Source organism: Callionymus lyra, chromosome 15 (assembly GCF_982586985.1).
Source record: "Callionymus lyra chromosome 15, fCalLyr1.hap1.1, whole genome shotgun sequence".
In the NCBI taxonomy this organism is placed as follows: domain Eukaryota; kingdom Metazoa; phylum Chordata; class Actinopteri; order Syngnathiformes; family Callionymidae; genus Callionymus; species Callionymus lyra.
In genome coordinates, this window is record NC_141832.1 from 8,534,677 (window position 1) to 8,555,195 (window position 20,519).

The window sequence follows — 20,519 nt, forward strand, 5'->3', positions numbered from 1 at the left end:
TGACTACACAACAAACCGACACTTATCCAACTTAATGATTGAATGAACACAAGGTTTCATCCTTTTATCTAAACAAAGTTTACATAAAGGTTTAGTGTGTGTGTCAGTGTGTGTCTCAGTGTGTGTCTCAGTCAGTGTGTGTGTGTGTGTGTGTGCGTGTGTGCGTGTGTGCGTGTCCTGGCATGTTGCAAGTCACGTCCTGTCCTTGCATGAGTGTAGGCGACGGTTGACGATGACTTCACAGTTGCTTCATCAGTGCGGACAGGAAGCTCCGGCTTCTGTTTCACAATAAAATATTCTGCAGTTTCGTCACAATAAGAGTTTCAGGAAGTGACTGGTGATGTTGGTCAGTTAAAGAAGTGAAGCTGGTTCAGTTAAACAATGGATCCATGAGAGTCATGTGGCTGCAGCTCAGCTTGATGGTCGCTGAAAAAAACCCCGGGGCCTCCACCCAACTACGAGAGGATTGCATCACTTTACTATGTAGAGAAGCTGCTCTACTGTGAGTCTCTCCTGACGACTGAGCTTCTCTTGTGACTGTGATGCTGTTCTGGTCACTACAACCTCATGACATCATCCAACCTCATGACATCATCCAACCTCACGACATCATCCAACCTCATGACATCATCCAACCTCACGACATCATCCAACCTCATGACATCATCCAACCTCATGACATCATACAACCTCATGACATCATCCAACCTCATGACATCATCCAACCTCATGACATCATCCAACCTCATGACAACATCAAACCTCATGACAACATCCAACCTCATGACATCATAATCCAACCTCATGACATCATAATCCAACCTCATGACATCATAATTCAACCTCATGACATCATAATTCAACCTCATGACAACATATTTCAACCTCATGACATCATAATCCAACCTCATGACATCATAATCCAACCTCATGACATCATAATTCAACCTCATGACATCATAATTCAACCTCATGACAACATATTTCAACCTCATGACATCATAATTCAACCTCATGACATCATAATTCAACCTCTTGACAACATATTTCAACCTCATGACATCATAATTCAACCTCATGACAACATATTTCAACCTCATGACATCATAATTCAACCTCATGACAACATATTTCAACCTCATGACAACATATTTCAACCTCATGACAACATAATTCAACCTCATGACAACAACAATAACAATGACATCATAATTCAACCTCATGACATCATAATTCAACCTCATGACATCATAATTCAACCTCATGACAACATAATTCAACCTCATGACAACAGCAATAACAATGACATCATAATTCAACCTCATGACATCATAATTCAACCTCATGACATCATAATTCAACCTCATGACATCATAATTCAACCTCATGACATCATAATTCAACCTCATGACAACATATTTCAACCTCATGACATCATAATTCAACCTCATGACAACATATTTCAACCTCATGACATCATAATTCAACCTCATGACAACATATTTCAACCTCATGACAACATAATTCAACCTCATGACATCATAATTCAACCTCATGACAACAGCAATAACAATGACATCATAATTCAACCTCATGACATCATAATTCAACCTCATGACATCATAATTCAACCTCATGACATCATAATTCAACCTCATGACATCATAATTCAACCTCATGACAACATATTTCAACCTCATGACATCATAATTCAACCTCATGACAACATATTTCAACCTCATGACATCATAATTAAACCTCATGACAACATATTTCAACCTCATGACATCATAATTCAACCTCATGACATCATAATTCAACCTCATGACAACATATTTCAACCTCATGACATCATAATTCAACCTCATGACAACATATTTCAACCTCATGACATCATAATTCAACCTCATGACAACATATTTCAACCTCATGACAACATAATTCAACCTCATGACAACAACAATAACAATGACATCATAATTCAACCTCATGACATCATAATTCAACCTCATGACATCATAATTCAACCTCATGACAACATAATTCAACCTCATGACAACAGCAATAACAATGACATCATAATTCAACCTCATGACATCATAATTCAACCTCATGACATCATAATTCAACCTCATGACATCATAATTCAACCTCATGACAACATATTTCAACCTCATGACATCATAATTCAACCTCATGACATCATAATTCAACCTCATGACAACATATTTCAACCTCATGACATCATAATTCAACCTCATGACAACAGCAATAACAATGACATCATAATTCAACCTCATGACAACAGCAATAACAATGACATCATAATTCAACCTCATGACATCATAATTTGGGGCGACATAGTTCAGATGGTAGAGTGGTTGCCTGCAGTCCAAAAGGTTGCAGGTTCAATCCCAGCTCCAGACAAGCTTGTGTCGTTGTGTCCCTGAGCAAGACACTTTACCCTGATTGCTCCTGATGGTGAACTTGGCGCAAGTGTGCAGCCTACTCCCATCAGTATGTGTGAATGGTTGAATTTCCCCTCGCGGGACTAATAAGGGATTCTAAAAAAGAAAAAAAAATTCAACCTCATGACATCATAATTCAACCTCATGACAACATATTTCAACCTCATGACAACATATTTCAACCTCATGACATCATAATTCAACCTCATGACAACATATTTCAACCTCATGACAACATATTTCAACCTCATGACATCATAATTTAACCTCATGACAACATATTTCAACCTCATGACAACATATTTCAACCTCATGACAACATATTTCAACCTCATGACATCATAATTCAACCTCATGACAACATATTTCAACCTCATGACAACATATTTCAACCTCATGACATCATAATTCAACCTCATGACATCATAATTCAACCTCATGACATCATAATTCACCCCATGACATCATAATTCAACCTCATGACAACATATTTCAACCTCATGACATCATAATTCAACCTCATGACAACAACAATAATCATGACATCATAATTTAACCTCATGACATCATAATTCAACCTCATGACATCATAATTCAACCTCATGACAACACATTTCAACCTCATGACATCATAATTCAACCTCATGACAACATAATTCAACCTCATGACATCATAATTCAACCTCATGACAACATAATTCAACCTCATGACATCATAATTCAACCTCATGACAACATATTTCAACCTCATGACATCATAATTCAACCTCAGGACAACATAATTCAACCTCATGACAACATAATTCAACCTCATGACAACATAATTCAACCTCATGACAACATAATTCAACCTCATGACATCATAATTCAACCTCATGACATCATAATTCAACCTCATGACAACATAATTCAACCTCATGACAACATAATTCAACCTCATGACAACATAATTCAACCTCATGACATCATAATTCAACCTCATGACATCATAATTCAACCTCATGATAACATAATTCAACCTCATGACATCATAATTCAACCTCATGACAACATAATTCAACCTCATGACAACATAATTCAACCTCATGACATCATAATTCAACCTCATGACAACATAATTCAACCTCATGACAACATAATTCAACCTCATGACATCATAATTCAACCTCATGACAACATAATTCAACCTCATGACATCATAATTCAACCTCATGACAACATATTTCAACCTCATGACATCATAATTCAACCTCATGACATCATAATTCAACCTCATGACAACATAATTCAACCTCATGACATCATAATTCACCCCATGACATCATAATTCAACCTCATGATAACGTATTTCAACCTCATGACATCATAATTCAACCTCATGACAACATATTTCAACCTCATGACATCATAATTCAACCTCATGACATCATAATTCAACCTCATGACATCATAATTCAACCTCATGACAACATATTTCAACCTCATGACATCATAATTCAACCTCATGACAACATATAACCTCATGACATCATCCAACCTCATGACAACATCCAACCTCATGACATCATCCAACCTCATGACATCATCCAACCTCATGACAACATATAACCTCATGACATCATTCAACCTCATGACATCATAATTCAACCTCATGACATCATCCAACCTCATGACATCATCCAACCTCATGACAACATAATTCAACCTCATGACATCATAATTCAACCTCATGACAACATATTTCAACCTCATGACATCATAATTCAACCTCATGACATCATAATTCAACCTCATGACAACATAATTCAACCTCATGACATCATAATTCAACCTCATGACATCATAATTCAACCTCATGATAACATAATTCAACCTCATGACATCATAATTCAACCTCATGACAACATAATTCAACCTCATGACAACATAATTCAACCTCATGACATCATAATTCAACCTCATGACAACATAATTCAACCTCATGACAACATAATTCAACCTCATGACATCATAATTCAACCTCATGACAACATAATTCAACCTCATGACATCATAATTCAACCTCATGACAACATATTTCAACCTCATGACATCATAATTCAACCTCATGACATCATAATTCAACCTCATGACAACATAATTCAACCTCATGACATCATAATTCACCCCATGACATCATAATTCAACCTCATGATAACGTATTTCAACCTCATGACATCATAATTCAACCTCATGACAACATATTTCAACCTCATGACATCATAATTCAACCTCATGACATCATAATTCAACCTCATGACATCATAATTCAACCTCATGACAACATATTTCAACCTCATGACATCATAATTCAACCTCATGACAACATATAACCTCATGACATCATCCAACCTCATGACAACATCCAACCTCATGACATCATCCAACCTCATGACATCATCCAACCTCATGACAACATATAACCTCATGACATCATCCAACCTCATGACATCATCCAACCTCATGACATCATCCAACCTCATGACAACATCCAACCTCATGACATCATCATGACAACATCCAACCTCATGACATCATCCAACCTCATGACATCATCCAACCTCATGACATCATCCAACCTCATGACAACATCCAACCTCATGACATCATCCAACCTCATGACATCATCCAACCTCATGACATCATCCAACCTCATGACAACATCCAACCTCATGTCATCATCCAACCTCATGACATCATCCAACCTCATGACATCATCCAACCTCATGACATCATCCAACCTCATGACAACATCCAACCTCATGACATCATCCAACCTCATGACATCATCCAACCTCATGACAACATATAACCTCATGACATCATTCAACCTCATGACATCATAATTCAACCTCATGACATCATCCAACCTCATGACATCATCCAACCTCATGACAACATATACCTCATGACATCATCCAACCTCATGACATCACCCAACCTCATGACAACATATAACCTCATGACAACATATAACCTCATGACATCATCCAACCTCATGACATCATAATTCAACCTCATGACATCATAATTCAACCTCATGACAACATATTTCAACCTCATGACATCATAATTCAACCTCATGACAACATATTTCAACCTCATGACATCATAATTCAACCTCATGACAACATATTTCAACCTCATGACAACATAATTCAACCTCATGACAACAACAATAACAATGACATCATAATTCAACCTCATGACATCATAATTCAACCTCATGACATCATCCAACCTCATGACATCATCCAACCTCATGACAACATATAACCTCATGACATCATCCAACCTCATGACATCATCCAACCTCATGACAACATATAACCTCATGACAACATATAACCTCATGACATCATCCAACCTCATGACAACATATGTCAACCTCATGACATCATAATTCAACCTCATGACAACATAATTCAACCTCATGACATCATAATTCAACCTCATGACATCATAATTCAACCTCATGACAACATATTTCAACCTCATGACATCATAATTCAACCTCATGACATCATAATTCAACCTCATGACATCATAATTCAACCTCATGACAACATATTTCAACCTCATGACATCATAATTCAACCTCATGACATCATAATTCAACCTCATGACAACATATTTCAACCTCATGACAACATAATTCAACCTCATGACAACAACAATAACAATGACATCATAATTCAACCTCATGACATCATAATTCAACCTCATGACATCATCCAACCTCATGACATCATCCAACCTCATGACAACATATAACCTCATGACATCATCCAACCTCATGACATCATCCAACCTCATGACAACATATGTCAACCTCATGACAACATATAACCTCATGACATCATCCAACCTCATGACAACATATGTCAACCTCATGACATCATAATTCAACCTCATGACAACATAATTCAACCTCATGACAACATAATTCAACCTCATGACATCATAATTCAACCTCATGACAACATAATTCAACCTCATGACATCATAATTCAACCTCATGACAACATATTTCAACCTCATGACATCATAATTCAACCTCATGACATCATAATTCAACCTCATGACAACATAATTCAACCTCATGACATCATAATTCACCCCATGACATCATAATTCAACCTCATGATAACGTATTTCAACCTCATGACATCATAATTCAACCTCATGACAACATATTTCAACCTCATGACATCATAATTCAACCTCATGACATCATAATTCAACCTCATGACATCATAATTCAACCTCATGACAACATATTTCAACCTCATGACATCATAATTCAACCTCATGACAACATATAACCTCATGACATCATCCAACCTCATGACAACATCCAACCTCATGACATCATCCAACCTCATGACATCATCCAACCTCATGACAACATATAACCTCATGACATCATCCAACCTCATGACATCATCCAACCTCATGACATCATCCAACCTCATGACAACATCCAACCTCATGACATCATCATGACAACATCCAACCTCATGACATCATCCAACCTCATGACATCATCCAACCTCATGACATCATCCAACCTCATGACAACATCCAACCTCATGACATCATCCAACCTCATGACATCATCCAACCTCATGACATCATCCAACCTCATGACAACATCCAACCTCATGTCATCATCCAACCTCATGACATCATCCAACCTCATGACATCATCCAACCTCATGACATCATCCAACCTCATGACAACATCCAACCTCATGACATCATCCAACCTCATGACATCATCCAACCTCATGACAACATATAACCTCATGACATCATTCAACCTCATGACATCATAATTCAACCTCATGACATCATCCAACCTCATGACATCATCCAACCTCATGACAACATATAACCTCATGACATCATCCAACCTCATGACATCACCCAACCTCATGACAACATATAACCTCATGACAACATATAACCTCATGACATCATCCAACCTCATGACATCATAATTCAACCTCATGACATCATAATTCAACCTCATGACAACATATTTCAACCTCATGACATCATAATTCAACCTCATGACAACATATTTCAACCTCATGACATCATAATTCAACCTCATGACAACATATTTCAACCTCATGACAACATAATTCAACCTCATGACAACAACAATAACAATGACATCATAATTCAACCTCATGACATCATAATTCAACCTCATGACATCATCCAACCTCATGACATCATCCAACCTCATGACAACATATAACCTCATGACATCATCCAACCTCATGACATCATCCAACCTCATGACAACATATAACCTCATGACAACATATAACCTCATGACATCATCCAACCTCATGACAACATATGTCAACCTCATGACATCATAATTCAACCTCATGACAACATAATTCAACCTCATGACATCATAATTCAACCTCATGACATCATAATTCAACCTCATGACAACATATTTCAACCTCATGACATCATAATTCAACCTCATGACATCATAATTCAACCTCATGACATCATAATTCAACCTCATGACAACATATTTCAACCTCATGACATCATAATTCAACCTCATGACATCATAATTCAACCTCATGACAACATATTTCAACCTCATGACAACATAATTCAACCTCATGACAACAACAATAACAATGACATCATAATTCAACCTCATGACATCATAATTCAACCTCATGACATCATCCAACCTCATGACATCATCCAACCTCATGACAACATATAACCTCATGACATCATCCAACCTCATGACATCATCCAACCTCATGACAACATATGTCAACCTCATGACAACATATAACCTCATGACATCATCCAACCTCATGACAACATATGTCAACCTCATGACATCATAATTCAACCTCATGACAACATAATTCAACCTCATGACATCATAATTCAACCTCATGACATCATAATTCAACCTCATGACAACATATTTCAACCTCATGACATCATAATTCAACCTCATGACAACAGCAATAACAATGACATCATAATTCAACCTCATGACATCATAATTCAACCTCATGACATCATAATTCAACCTCATGACATCATAATTCAACCTCATGACAACATAATTCAACCTCATGACATCATAATTCAACCTCATGACAACATAATTCAACCTCATGACATCATAATTCAACCTCATGACAACATATTTCAACCTCATGACATCATAATTCAACCTCATGACATCATAATTCAACCTCATGACATCATAATTCAACCTCCTGACAACATAATTCAACCTCATGACATCATAATTCAACCTCATGACATCATAATTCAACCTCATGACATCATAATTCAACCTCATGACATCATAATTCAACCTCATGACATCATAATTCAACCTCATGACATCATAATTCAACCTCATGACATCATAATTCAACCTCATGACATCATAATTCAACCTCCTGACAACATAATTCAACCTCATGACATCATAATTCAACCTCATGACATCATAATTCAACCTCATGACATCATAATTCAACCTCCTGACAACATAATTCAACCTCCTGACAACATAATTCAACCTCATGACATCATAATTCAACCTCATGACAACATAATTCAACCTCATGACATCATAATTCAATTCAACCTCATGACATCATAATTCAACCTCATGACATCATAATTCAACCTCATGACAACATATTTCAACCTCATGACATCATAATTCAATTCAACCTCATGACATCATAATTCAACCTCATGACATCATAATTCAACCTCATGACAACATAATTCAACCTCATGAAATCATAATTCAACCTCATGACATCATAATTCAACCTCATGACAACATATTTCAACCTCATGACATCATAATTCAACCTCATGACAACATATTTCAACCTCATGACATCATAATTCAACCTCATGACAACATAATTCAACCTCATGACATCATAATTCAACCTCATGACAAAATAATTCAACCTCATGACATCATAATTCAACCTCATGACAACATATTTCAACCTCATGACATCATAATTCAACCTCATGACATCATAATTCAACCTCATGACAACATAATTCAACCTCATGACATCATAATTCACCCCATGACATCATAATTCAACCTCATGACAACATATTTCAACCTCATGACATCATAATTCAACCTCATGACAACATATTTCAACCTCATGACATCATAATTCAACCTCATGACATCATAATTCAACCTCATGACATCATAATTCAACCTCATGACAACATATTTCAACCTCATGACATCATAATTCAACCTCATGACATCATAATTCAACCTCATGACATCATAATTCAACCTCATGACATCATAATTCAACATCATGACATCATAATTCAACCTCATGACAACAACAATAATCATGACATCATAATTCAACCTCATGACATCATAATTCAACCTCATGACAACAACAATAATCATGACATCATAATTCAACCTCATGACATCATAATTCAACCTCATGACAACAACAATAATCATGACATCATAATTCAACCTCATGACATCATAATTCAACATCATGACATCATAATTCAACCTCATGACATCATAATTCAACCTCCTGACAACAACAATCATCATGACATCATAATTTAACCTCATGACATCATAATTCAACCTCATGACAACATAATTCAACCTCATAACAACATTATAAGACATCATGACACACACACACAAACACACACACACCCACCCACACTATAGACACACTCACACATTGCAGCAGTCTCCTATAGTGCCAATGTGTCATATTGTGTGTTTCATAACGCAGCAGTTACATAACGCAGCTGTTAAATAAACTGCTCATAATGCAACGTATGTTTCAAGCTCACCTTCATCCTCATGAGATGCAGGATCACCTCAGACATCAAGATATTCAAGTAATACAACACATTGCACCATCGTTACACAACACAGGGTCATGACATTGTGCAACAACAGAAACATTCATATAACACATACTATTGATTAATATCAAAAGGAAATGTGTCCTTATGAGCTCTAATTACACAATTAAATAATCCAGCTGCACAACTGACGCACCCTTGGAACACAACGTTGGCACATTGTGTGAACATACATGCTGACGTTAAAAACAACTGTGGACAACTTGAGTGTGTCAAGTATGTGGAGCATGAGACACACACACAATAACCTCCACGTTAAAACACAGTTATGTACAACAAACCGCACATTTACGATGTTCAGTGAATCCATCACACTCATCGTTTCGTCTACGGACCCACACAAGTGTTGTGTAACAAATCAAAGAAGCACGTCAAGGTGAGAAACAACACAACTTATCTACAAAACCTGAATCTGCTCCTAAAGGACTATAAAACAACATGCAAACAATCATGTGACTGAGATACACAACTTTATCTCCAAGAGTGAGTGTGTTAATCCTCACACACTCGTGTGTCACATGAAGCAGATTGTGTGCGTGTTTGTAGTGCAGTAGAGATGTGGTTAATCTCAGTGGGTCAGAAGTAAACCCTGGACAACAATTCAGGGTGTCTATCTCTCACCCTGGGTAGCTGGGACACTCCCCCCCCCCCTTGAAACGCTGGACCTCGCTCTGTTTGGAATTGATTTGAATTCCTAAGAAAAAAAGACAACTTTAAACAGTGAAATAACAATTATGTCATGACTTTAGAAACAAACATGAAAACTCGGCAAAAGTTCAAAATGTTCGGATGTTCAAGCGACGACCTCGATGTCGCGAACATTTCTGAGCATGAACTTGTTTGCAGAGGGGTCCGCACTGGCCGGGTTCAGGGTCTGGTCGCACACATGGTCGCCCGAGGGTTCGCGCCTCGACACCCTGAGTCAGGAGTTGTGTAACACAGGAGAGACAAAAGCCATAAACGGTTACACAACCGCACCTGACGAGTTGCCAACCGAGTCGTAATATCATTAACACACTCTCCAACCCAACCAATCACAGGCCCGGGGACATCGCTGTCTTTTGGCTCAGCTCTTTCTTCACCGTGACCGACGACACTGTTGGTCTCACACGCCACTCGTGAACAAGACCCTGAGATACTTTTAGAGCTCGTTTGCACAAGACGCGGCTCGTGATCGACGGAACATCTGCGTCCGTTAAACGAACAAGTCTCAGCGTAGCGGTCATAATGTTTTGGCTCACTCTGTCACCATTCATTCTCACTTCCCAGATAAGAAAACTTGTTCCGCTCGTGACGTCGTAGTTTTCCCGTAACTTTCAGCAATTGTAGGAACCTTGACCAAAGAGGAACGTTCCTGGAATGATACATTCACACTTCTGCTTTCTGGAACTTTTTCACTTGTTGTTCTGTGCCTGAATGTGTGTGTGTGTGTGTGTGTGTGTGTGTGTGTGTGTGTGTGTGTGTGTGTGTGGGTGTGGGTGTGGGTGTGTGTGTGTGTGTGTGTGCGTGTGCGTGTGTGTGTGTGTTTTATAACTGGAAAAACATATATTATTTATTTAATCCTTGAATTCGTAAGGCTTCATTTTTTTTGTTTTTGTTGTAAAGAGTTAAAAAGGTTACTTCTTAAATGTAGCCATTAGTGCGTCTGTTAGATGCCGACATGTTTAAATGACCAGTTGAATTTAACATTTCAAATGCGGACACTTTTTATTGATTTGTTTTTGATAAGTTGAATTCAACCATTTCTATATTGAAAGACTGAAGTGGACTTTTTTTAAATAACTAAATTGAAAAAAACAGGTTACATAAAATTCATGATTTTTTTTATACAGAGGATTTTCTTATTCGAAGAATTAAAAAATAATTGGATATTTAATATTTTTTAATATGTATATTCAATACATATTCAAAATGTTACGATAATATTGTCACCAGAAAATAATAATAAAAATTTAAAAAAACGGTCAATTTAGAACATTTATTTTTTTAACTATTGGAATGACAATAATAATAATACTATGTGTAAAATAAAATGCATTCGTTTATTAAAAGTATAATAATTCTTTCATTTAATTAAATAAAGGAAATCAACCTTTAAATATACTTTTTTAAGGAAATCATTTTAAATAAAATCAAAGTTTTAACGTACAAATAATTCGATGTTATTATTCAATAAACACGATTCAATACAGAGATTATTGAATTCAATAACCAAGAAGAAAAAAAAAATTAAAAGCTTAAAAAAAACATTTCAATAAAAAGATTAATTCTACATTATTCTGGTGTTTTAACTTGTATTTACTCTCACTTGCATCTTTAAAACATAATGAAATGTAAATAAATATGCGGTTTGTACTTTTATAAAAGCGTGTCGTAATAGTCTTGTTGTTACAGCAGAATTACACAATCTCACGATGACGACGATGACGCGTCGCTATCAGTAAAGCAGGGGGCGTGGCCTGTGGCGCACAAACAAGCCTCTGGTTCAAGCGAGTCCACGGACCGTCCCGGCCTGAACCCCGCGTTACAAAAAGGAGGAGCGACATTCCAAGTGGAGCAGAGAGAAGGAAGGAAGGAGGAAGGAGGAGAGGAATATTGAGTCACAGCACCGCGCGGAAGCAACACACCGGATCTGGACCAGCGAGTCATACGCGACCCAGAACCTCCACGAGATCTCTTAGCACACTTACGGTAATTCGAATTACATTTACATTTACTTTAGTGATACGTTTGTTTTTTAAACATCATTATCATCGAGAACGAGCTTTTTTTGACATGTTTACAAAAGACGTGCGTGTTGTTCAGCGTTACTACGGTAATAACGATCGGCGTTGATTCAGTTTCTTTTAATGATTTACTTAAATAGATTTACGTGTTTGTTACTAAAGTGTTTGGATTCAGGATCGTTAAAAAAAATGGGTGAAAGGTTAATTTAATTAAAGATTTAATCCTGAGTCAATTTTATGTTTAAAAAATATATTTAATGTCAATTTATTTTTGATTATTATGTTAAAGTTAAAATTAACTTTTGTGTTTGAACGCAACACGACACTTGTGTTGACCGAGTTAAATATATATGTCACAGGTCACGGTGTTTTTTCTCACTAAAGAGTGAGTCATACGAGTATTTAAAAAAAAAAAAACACTCGTTGCGTGAGTCGTTAAGTAAATGATTTATAATATAAATAAATCAACAAAATATTAGAACTTGTTTTCTTAGGAAATTGTGGTGAGAATTGTGTTACATAAACTAATAACACGTCAGTTTGTTTCCTATTTAAAACTCTGTCACAGCAAATATTTTTGCGTGTGTGTGTGTGTGTGTGCGCGCGCGCGTGCGTGTGTGTAAGTAGAGCAGCACAGTGTGTCTTTGAGGTTGTGGTACAAATCGCTCCAGTTCCATCCGAGCGATGTAATGAAGTTACATAATGTTGTGTTGTAATGTTATTGCGTAACTCCTAAAACCCCGTCTTCCGTGCTGTGCGCAGGTCTGACCAGCAGGCGGCAGCAGATCCCCCCAAAAAAAACATGTTTGACGAGGAGTCGATGCGAGGCCAGGAAGGGGGCGAGGCGGGGGAGTCCCAGTCAGGGGGTCCGCTCTCCTTCACCGACGAGGCCGTGTCCCTGCTGACGTCCGGCGGGCTCCTGGCCCGCTCGCTGCTGGGCCGCGGCGCCGCCGTCAAGCGCAAGGAGAGCCCGGTGGCGTCCAGCATCCGGCGCAAGCGGGAGTTCATCCCGGTGGCCCAGAAGGACGACTGCTACTGGGACAAGCGGCGCAAGAACAACGAGGCGGCCAAGCGGTCCCGGGAGAAGCGGCGCGTCAACGACATGGTCCTGGAGAGCCGGGTCCTGGCCCTGCTGGAGGAGAACGCCCGGCTCCGGGCGGAGCTGCTCGCCCTCAAGTTCCGCTTCGGCCTGGTCAAGGACCCGTCCAGCACCCCCATCCTGCCGCTCGCCGCCCCCCAGACCCCTCACTACTACCTGCCCCGAGAGGGACCCTCGGTGATCACCCGGACGTCCAGGGAAACCGGGAACCTCTCGGAGGACTCCGGGTTCTCCACCCCGGGGGGGTCCAGCGTGGGGAGCCCCGTCTTCTTCGAGGACCGGCTGAGCGACGGGAAGTCGTCGCCCCACCGGGCGGACGAGCTGAGCTACGAGCTCCACCACTCGCCGGGGAAGACGGAGCACGCCGACCCCATCAGGAACCTTCCTCACAAGCTGCGCTTCAAGGGCGGCGGGGAGACGCCCGAGGGCGACGCCCGGCGCTGCCCGTCCACGGGCTGGGAGGCTCAGAAGGCGGGGGGCGAGGCGGCGGCGGCGGAGGGTCCGTGGCTGCAGATGCTGGAGTCGCCCCCGCCAGCCCACCCCCACACCGAGCTGAGCTACCAGAGCCAGAACGGCCACCTGAAGAACCAGCTCAACTCCCTGAGCGAGGAGGTGGCTCACCTGAAGAAGCTCTTCACGGACCAGATGACAGCCAATCACAGAGCGGCGTGATGACGTCATCACCGCTGGACTCAAACGCGTCACTCACTTCTCTTCACCTTCAACATTTTTTTTTAAATCTGTGAACTTCAGACCTGAGACGTGTTGAGCTCTTGGACGCCACCTGCTGTCTCAGATTGTGAACGACATCTCGACGAGATTCTCGTCATCAACTTCCCAACACTGTGACGGTTTCTATAGCAACATGTAGCGATGACGTTTCTTTCATCTCGCGAGACTCCACGAGTTCTTCTTGTAAATACTTCAAATCGTGCGTCGTCCAGACTCGAGCATGTCCAGCAGCTCTGACTCTTCTGTTTTGACTTGTTTTGCATCGAGTTTCTTATTTAAAATGAATAAACATTTGCAATATTCAACTTGACTCTGACTTTTAAAACCACTTGTCTTTTAAGGTAAGATAAAACTTTATTGATCCTCAGGGTCAGGATGTAAATACTTAGAATAGAATTTAAATAAATATTATAGCGTATGTAAAGTAAATATAAGATACTTCTTTATTCCTCCCACAGTTGGGATATTCGCACATAAAAAATAAATAAAATACAAATTAAAAATATAAAATATTCAGTGCACAATTAAAATACATTTTCTAATAAAATAATAACTGTAATAACCTATACAGTATATAATAATGTATGGGAGTTGGAAGTCTTTTTTATATTACGACCAATTCAAAAAGTTTTATTTACTTATAAACAAACTAATTTTACCTTTAAATATAAAAATGATTAAATGTATTTATCCAATAAAACAATAATTCAACTTTTAAATATATAAATTATTTAATTTATTCATCCAATAAAAAAGAATTCAATTTATAATATATAAATTATTCAATTTATTTATCCAATAAAAAATAATTAAACCTTTAAATATTTAAATTATTTAATTTATTTATCCAATAAAAACGAATTCATCCTTTAAATATTTAAATTATTTAATGTATTTATCCAATAAAAACTAATTCAACATTTAAATATATAAATTAATTTTATTTATTTATGCAAAAAAAAATAATTCAACCTTTAATTATATAAATTATTCAATTTATTTATCAAATAAAAAATAATTCAACCTTTAATTATATAAATTATTCAATTTATTTATCAAATAAAAACTAATTCAACCTTTAAATATATACATTATTATTTATTTTATTTTATTATTATTATTTATATTTTACATTTGAACTGTATGTTTAATTTAATATCTATTTAGGTTCAATATGTTTCTACTTTGAACCTCCTGCTATGAAAATCGAAAACAAATGTAATTTAATTAAAGTTAATCCATCAGAAATTCTGATATATTCGTTTTAGATTCAGAGAGAAACGCTGCCACTACATGAGCAGCAGGGGGCAGCAGAGGCAGCAGTTCAACCCAGTGAACTTGATTTTGGTTGAATCATCAGAATGTTTGATTCTTGCGGGATTATGATCCAGAGTCTGTTTGTTGCCTTGGAGACCGAAGCTCGTGTATATGACGGTGTTATGAATAGATTTTTTACACATAGAGTTTGATATTTTATTTCCCAAAAAATTGTAAATAGAATATGTTGTAATTTGTAGTCTTTTAAATTCAATATAAAAATGTTGGTATAATAGTGTCAACAGACTCTCAATCTCTGGATCACCTGTCGACATAGAAACACGTTACATAGCATCGGAATTGTCCGGCGGCCATTGTACCAAAATTTTGGATTTAGACATTTATTTTTTGAATTATTGGAATAAGAATATTCAATTCTATGTGTAAAAGCAATCGTTTATTTCGAATAAAAAAAATAAAATTCAACCTTTGAATATAGAAAATTATTCAATTCAATTATTCAATTCTTAGAAAAAAGAAACAATATTTAAGTAATTCAGAATTTGAAATGTAGAACTCAACAATTCAGTATGTTGATGACACAACAATAACATAAAATGCATTAATTTTTAAGTTTTATAATTAATTAACTGTTCGAGTTTTAATGTAATAAAATACAAATAAAAATCAATTTATTTTTGCTCTTTGTTTCACATTTAAACAGACTCAGCACATTTTAAACTATTTTAACAACTTGAAATCCGAGTAAATTCATCTGAATATACATCAATAAAATCTGCTAAAGCTAATGTTGCTAACTAGCAACTAGCCAGGCTAATTAGCTTGTTGCTTGAGGTCAGTGTTTATAAACCAGGAGAAGGTAAATCACTGTGTTAAATAAACAAATAATCTCAGTCGTCAGACATTATTATTATTATGCTTATTATTATTATATTCGTGTGTCTAGAGTTCTTCTGTTCTTTCTACATTTTAACAATTGTTACACAGTTGAAAAACTCATAGTGATGTTAAAAATGTTCTTGTAAAAAGACTGACTGCACATTTGAAAGTATTACAAATACTCTAAATTGGAGTAAATACATGCAGAACAACAGGCAAACACAAATTAAAGCTTTTGCTAATGCCTTAAAAGTTAACATTTCAAGAGCTAATGTTGCTAACTAGCAACTAGCCCGGCTGATTAGCTTGTTGGTGGAGGTATTACTTACTTACTTACTTATATGGAAGTTCAGTGAAAGGATGTATTAAGTTAGTTAATCTTTGTATCTTTTTCTGTGATCCATAATCTTTATTATTGTCCTTGTTCTTTATTTGCACTTTTTTATGAAACTATCGTCTGTGTACTGAAAATCGAATTTCCAGAAGGAGATCTCCAGAGGGATAAAACAAGTAAGTCCATCCATCCATCTATCGCTATCCATCTATCCATCCATCCATCTTTAGCTATCCATTCATCCATCAACATCTATCCTTTACCATCCATTTCTATCCATCCATCCATCCATCTCTATCCATCCATCCATCCATCCATATCCATCCATCCATTCATCATCTCTATCCATCCATCATCTCTATCCATCCATCCATCCATCCATCCATCCATCCATCCATCCATCCATCCATCCATCCATCCATCCATCCATCCATCTCTATCTATTCATCTCTAGCTATCCATTCATCCATCCACATCTATCCTTCACCATCCATCTCTATCCATCCATCCATCCATCCAACTCTATCTATCCATCCATCCATCCATCATCTCTATCCATCCATCCATCCATCCATCCATCCATCCATCCATCCATCCATCCATCCATCTCTATTTATCTATCCATCCATCCATCCATCCATCCACCCATCCATCTCTATTTATCTATCCATCCATCCATCCATCCACCCATCCATCTCTATTTATCCATCCATCCATCCATCCATCCATCCATCCATCCATCCATCCATCCATCCACATTTATCTATCCATCCATCCATCCATCCATCCATCCATCCATCCATCCATCCATCCATCCATCCATCCATCCATCCATCCATCTCATTTTAATTGTGGAAACTCTGATTTATTTTTTTCTAATTATCATTGAGATTTTGTTGTTTTGAGTACTTCTAAGTATTGCATTTTTTTAAATGCATTTTAACCTCTTAATATTATAAAGTTGAGATTGTTGAATGAATGGATTTTGAGATTCCAGTTATTTAAAAAAGCAATTACTGAATCCAATATTCTTTTTTATTCAAAGCCTTTTGAATTGAACATTAAAATGTTAACAGCATACATTTTCACTAGACTATTTATTGAATTATCAAATTAAACACAAACTTCAACCTTTCAATATAGGAATGATTCAATCTAATTATTAAAATGACACTTAAATGCTTAAGAAAATCCAAAATTAATTGAAAATGCCACTGGTTTAGTTCCACAGCAGGATCAGTGATGAAGACACTGAGACAAAGAGTCAAGAACACGATTCATTAAGTTGCCATGACAGTAGTTGCTGGATAACAAATGTATAAATAAACATTTTCAGTGTCAATTGAATTCAAAGAAACTACTGCTGCCGATACACCCCTTCCTTCCCTCACCCCTTAATCTACCCACCACCCCATCTTTTTACCTCTCTGAGAGGGATCACGCCTGTTGCTAGGCAGGCATTGCGACAGTTGCCATAGGAACGCTGGCAGACATCAGAGGAAAGGGGGGATATGTTTGGGTGCGGATAAGAAGGGGTGCAAGAGAGAGTGAGGAAGAGAGAGAGAGAGGGGGGGGAGGGGCGTTCAAGTTCACAAAAGAAGGTGCTGATGTGGTGGAAAGTGAAGGATGGATGAAATGGAGGAGAGAAAAGATACACTTCACCTCCTTTTAGTTCACGTAACACACAAGTGTGTTAAGAATATCAGTTATTATGTGACGTTCGAGTGAGTCTCGAGTACTTCCTGTGACCATGTGATGCGCGTGTGTGCATCACACACACACACACACACACACACACACACACACACACACACACACACACAAACGTCACCACACACACTTCAACATGTTATAAAAGTAGAAAAGTCATTTCTTCTTGGATTAGTGACTGTTTTCAATGTTCACTCCTGTGTGGCGTCAGAAGTGGGATGGTGATCAAAAACGAAGCTGTGGGATTTATGAGGAACTCAGAGTAGAGCGACTGCTGCTCCAGGTGAGATCTGACCGCGTGGAGTCCACGGGACGGACCCGAGACCATGAACAACTGGTGGACCTGAGCAGAGGTTACACAACAGTGGTCCAGCAGAACGATGACAAGTTGATTTGCTACTGTAATAATGCAACACACACAGATCAACATTGGTGGAAACATTTGTGTCTTTGAACGCATCACCTGTTCCTCTCAGATTCACACTCAAATATTGTACGTAATAATTATAATAATAATAAATAATAAACGTCGTTTATATATTGTGACACGCAAAGACGCTTTACAAGAAGAAAGTAATAGTGTGCGTTTTTGCATGTGTGTGTTTGTGCATGTGTGTGTTTGTGCATGTGTGCTTGTGCATTAGTGTGTCTGCTTGTGTGTTTATATGTGTGTCTATGTATGTGTATCTGTGTGGATGTATGTGTGCGTAGGTTTGTTTGTGTGTTTATTTGAGTGTGTGCAATTGTGTGATTATATGAATGTGTGTGTCTGTACGCGTGTATAGATATATGTGTATGTGTGTGAATATGCATGTATCTGTGTATATTCATGTGTGCTTTTATGTGTGTGTGTGTGTGTGTCTATATGTGTTCATGACGTGTATTTGTACGGTTTTAGTGTGTCTATATGTGCGTTTGAGTGTGTCTGTGTGCATTTGTGTGTTAATGTGTTTGTATTCTGTGTGTGTGCATGTGTGTATGCTTGTGTATATATGTGTTTAAGCATGTGTGCTTTAATGTGTATGTGTTTGTGTGTGTGTGTGTGTGTGTGTAAGTTTCTAGGTTTGTGTGTGTCTGTATTTGTGAAAATGCATGTGTGCGTTTATATATTTGTATGTGTCTATATGTGTTTACGGCGTGTGTTTGTATGATTTTAGCGTGTCTATATGTGCGTTTGATTGTGTCTGTGTGCATTTGTGTTAATGCGTTTGTATTCTGTGTGTGTAAATATGTGTATGCGTGTGTGTATCGATGTAGGTATACATTTGTGTGTAAAAGTA

General features: G+C 37.6%; 1 protein-coding gene across 1 annotated transcript; it reads left to right on the forward strand.

The window, feature by feature from the left end:
- The first annotated feature begins 12,963 nt into the window (after nt 1-12,963).
- On the forward strand, nt 12,964-15,343 carry nfil3-6 (nuclear factor, interleukin 3 regulated, member 6). Its single transcript, XM_087809938.1, has 2 exons — nt 12,964-13,172; nt 13,970-15,343. Exon 2 carries the CDS (start codon nt 14,010-14,012, stop codon nt 14,976-14,978), a length of 969 nt encoding a protein of 322 aa, XP_087666064.1. The 5' UTR covers nt 12,964-13,172; nt 13,970-14,009; the 3' UTR covers nt 14,979-15,343.
- The last annotated feature ends 5,176 nt before the right edge of the window (nt 15,344-20,519 follow it).

What these genes read in the sequence shown, in the direction of transcription:
- nfil3-6 (XM_087809938.1), top strand. Translation starts at nt 14,010, where the DNA reads ATGTTTGACGAGGAGTCGATGCGAGGCCAGGAAGGGGGCGAGGCGGGG.